At 46.2% G+C, this 4,050-nt stretch overlaps 1 protein-coding gene across 1 annotated transcript; it reads right to left on the bottom strand.

The window, feature by feature from the left end:
• Positions 1 to 2,705: 2,705 nt before the first annotated feature.
• On the bottom strand, positions 2,706 to 3,580 carry LOC104628684. Its single transcript, XM_010297350.1, has one exon. It carries the CDS (start codon positions 3,552 to 3,554, stop codon positions 2,706 to 2,708), a length of 849 nt encoding a protein of 282 aa, XP_010295652.1. The 5' UTR covers positions 3,555 to 3,580.
• Positions 3,581 to 4,050: the final 470 nt, after the last annotated feature.

The raw sequence follows: 4,050 nt of genomic DNA, 5'->3' as shown, positions 1-4,050 counted from the left end.
ATCCTGGGACAAGATTTACTGTCCTGATTAAAAAGGCACCATGGTCCCAAAGAAGAGTAATCAGAATACATCATTTAGAAATTCTCCCCCTGTTGCAGCAGAAACAGAGCCAGGCTTTGGCTCTATCCACAGTCAAACCCAGTTAAAAAAACAAATATGATTTAAATGCGATAAACACTGCTCAGCCTGTACAAGATGTCATGAAAAGAATCACAGCCTAGAAGATGGTCGGACTTTATTTCTTTTTTTTTTTTTTTTTTTGCTTCTTTTTTTTTTTTTCTCCTTTTTTAAAACAGCAAAGGTGACAAACCACTAAGTGTGTAACTGAGGAAGACAGCAGACTTCTGACGTCTTCAGCTCGACTTTCTGTAAGACACATCAGTTAAACTGAAACTAGTAGGCTGAGTGTGGGGCTTCTGAATGAAATGTAATTCCCTGTGGTACACAGGAAGTCAGATTCGACAACCTTAAATTCCCTGAATCCCTGAAAATCATAAAGCACTATACAGCTGTGTTCCATATTCGAGTCAACCCTGGTGGATTTGCTTTACACACAAGCATGTATACTGTCAGCTATATTTGTAGTACAAAGGGGGTTTTACAGCAGTTATTTAAAAAAAAAAAAATCTACTTCGGCGAGGTCCGAGCTTGGCTATATTCCCTGCTGAAACAGAGCTGCTGGTGTAAAAGCCCAGTGAGAGGCTCAAGTCCAGCACCTCAGGGCTGGAAGGCGAATAGTTTAAATGTGACATCATTTGCACGGGGAAGTCAGTGAAGCACGTCAGAGAGAGGAGGAGAGAGGGCTGTGAACTCTCAAGCAGCGGAGGCTGAAGGGTGCTGCAGAACGCGGGTGCTGCAGAACGCGTTAAAGCTGTAACGACACTACGCATGATGCGGAATACACGGAGTTCACTAAATATTTTGGAGCAACTTACCATGAAGAACTTCCGAGAGACACAGAACAAGGATCCCGGCAATTCCTAACGAGCAAGGTCACTGGGAAGCTGATGCATCTCTCGGAGCCAGATGAATCCGTCCTTAGGCGGAGGGACGGAGCAGAGGGACACCGGAGCCTGCCCAAGCAGCAAGGCCGGGGCTGCCGCCACCTCTTGCGCTCGCTAGCTCTGCTGTGTCCCAATCGGACCAGCAGCTAACTTGTGTTTCATTCCTCCTTTGGCATAGGACTTCAAAGCAGTCCAAGAACTGATTAATCAAAAGTAAAGGAACTGCCAAAATTATTCGTACATGCATTTATTGTTAAAGGGAGCAAAAGCCAAAGAATGAAACAGCACGAGTTAATGTCAGTAAAATGATGTGCAGGACGGAGAGGAAAGAAACGGGGAAAAGCTGAGATACTGGAGTGGGGAAGCCAACGTTCACACTGAAAGGTAAATTTGAAAACCAGGCAAGTTTGCGCTCTTCCTACCAGATAAATTCTGTGGACAAATAGAGACTTGGGATTTTGAATTTTCAGTGTTGTCTGGCAAGGTTTGTGAATCTCACCAGAGAGATCTCCAGCGCTGGGTTTCACTGAAAGGTCAAGTGTCTCATCTTTAAAAACCAGTAAAGCAACTCTAACTAAAAATGACAGATACCCTCGTACTGCGGGTATCTAAAAATCACAGACACATCACTGCTCAGGATGTACGTGGGCAAGAGGGTCACACTTTGTTCAAACAAACTCCGGGTGGAAAACAACTGTTTCCACCCTGCTGTTCTGCACGGACCTCGGGGTGGAAAAGCAAGCCCAGATTCAGGTGCCTTTTTGCTGTAAATACCGCAGCTACCCACACCTGGGAAGGTTTTTTCTTCTCTGTATCCTAAGGTGGCAGGATAACAGTTTATAAAATTCTTCCCATCTTAAAACTAAATAACGCAGTTTGCATCCTTCCCCCTATCTTACCCGCCTCCCCTGGAAGAGAAAACATTACTACTTCATTTTTTAGGATTCACACCTCAGATCCTAGATTAGGGAACTTCATGTTAAAACTTGTCCAATTATGGGAAGGTTTATCCTGATCAAGGAAACGTCATTAAAATAGAATCTAGAATAAAACATTCATAATCACCAATGCTTTTACAGCCAAAGCACTCAAATATCTCCTGATATCTCTCTCTCTCCCTCCTTGAGCAAGAGAGCAATCCCTTCACAAAACTGCAGGGTGCCTCTCCGGGACCGGACAATACAAGCTGAAAACCAGCTTCCTTCCTCATAGAAACACCAAATTCTGCTGAAATGGGCTGAGGACCTTTCACCCTCACCTAAACCAGCAGGAGTTAGGGCTTTTCAGCCCACAAATTTTCTATGAGCAGCAAGTCCAAAGTTATTTCCCTGCAGCAAATCCGAGTCCTATTTCATTTTGTTAGGCCACCGCCGGCTCAGAAATGGTGAGAGACTTCCAAAAACCCACTGATGTAGACAGGACCTTGTAAGAAGAGGCTTATATGCTACGTATCCTTAGATCGTCTGCTACGTTTGAGCCTTCGCATCATTAGCCGCTGACTATCCTTCCAAATTCACATGTTTTAGTCCTTGCCACTGTTGTCGTCATCCCAGCGCTCTTCCCCGGAGGCAGGATGTTCCTGAGCTCTGGCTTGGGGATCTACAACAATCACTTCCAATTGATGGTGGGATTTCAAACTTGCCTAACGTGTGCATTGCCACCTCGTACTCCAGCAGCTCTGCCTGCCGACCGCGGCATGCGTTAGCAGTTTTTGACCTTCTCCACAGTCTCGTAGAACCCAGGCCTAACTCTCCTGATGCTCATCCGTATATGCTGGCACTCCAGGGGCATGGTGGCACTCGCAGGAGTCGCAGTGCACCGGCGCTTCCTTCTGCCCCGCAGCGAAAAGGCCGGAGCCCCGCCGTTCTCCTCCTCTGCAGGGTAGGATTCATCCACGCTCGTGCCTTCGTCCGATTGCTCGTCACTTTTATATTTCATTTCCTTCGCTTTGCTTCCTTCCTTCTCCTCCTTGGCGAGTTTTCTGAAGTGCTCCAGACATTGTATCTTTTGTCTTCTTTCCATCATCTTCAATTCTGGCTTGTCTGTGAAATCTTCATAGTACATTTTTCTTTCGCTTCTTTGATCTTCAAGAAATTTCCACTCGATGCTAGTCATTTTTATACCACTGTATTCCTCCAGTTTATTTCTTGTCTGCGTGTCTGTACAAAATACGTCAAAGAGCTTCTCCGAACTCTCATTGAATTTGTCAGCTCGCTCGGTAAAAGCCTGGTTCTGTCTCTGCTTTCTGGTCTGATACAATCTGGTAAACTCTTCGTACATTTTGAGGATAAGTTTCTTTATATTTTGCGTTGCGATGGTGTGCAAGTTGCAAACCAACCAGTGCTCTTGCAGGTGCTCAGCGAGCAACTGGGCCGCATCCTCTTTGGACCGCTGGGCCTGGCCAGCTCTTTTGGGCTGCAGTAAATACAGCATATTCTGAACGACATCCTTCTTGGTTGGCAGTATTCCCTGGGTGAAGCCCGAAGACTCTACATATTCAACAGTCCCCAGAGTCTTCCGTGCTCTCACCTCGGTATCCAGTGATTCCATCACTGCTTATTTATCTTGTAGTTATGACATAATCTGAAAGAGGAGGAAGGGGGGGGGGAAGAGGAGTATGTCAAATGAAGCTTTTTTTTTCTCTGCAGCAAAAATAAACAGATGAGAAGACATGCTCAGACCAATAAGATCTGGGACATTATGTTGTACTCCGCTGCTGTTGGATGGCCGCTGTATTAGCCCAGCCCATTTAAACATCTGCACGTTGAGACTATCTCGCTCCTCTGTGCGGTTCTTAAAGCCTAATACGGTGTGTTTGTTTATGTTAATTAGTTTTTAATTGGGTTTTGGAGTTCATATTGTAAATTACAGTAAGTCAAGACCGCCTAGGGCACCGGACTTCAACGCCGGCACACCAAGACTGGCATGCCTCAACACCAGCTGCGCCGCAATGCCCCACGGTTTCTCCCACCCCGGTACGGGGGCTGCCTAAAAGGGGGGAGCTCGCTTCCTCTGTGGCTCCTCCCGCCTCGCCCTTTCCCTGGGA

This window comes from Phaethon lepturus, unplaced genomic scaffold, assembly GCF_000687285.1.
Source record: "Phaethon lepturus isolate BGI_N335 unplaced genomic scaffold, ASM68728v1 scaffold31491, whole genome shotgun sequence".
Lineage (NCBI taxonomy): Eukaryota > Metazoa > Chordata > Aves > Phaethontiformes > Phaethontidae > Phaethon > Phaethon lepturus.
This window is presented reverse-complemented; position numbering and strand designations above follow the sequence as displayed.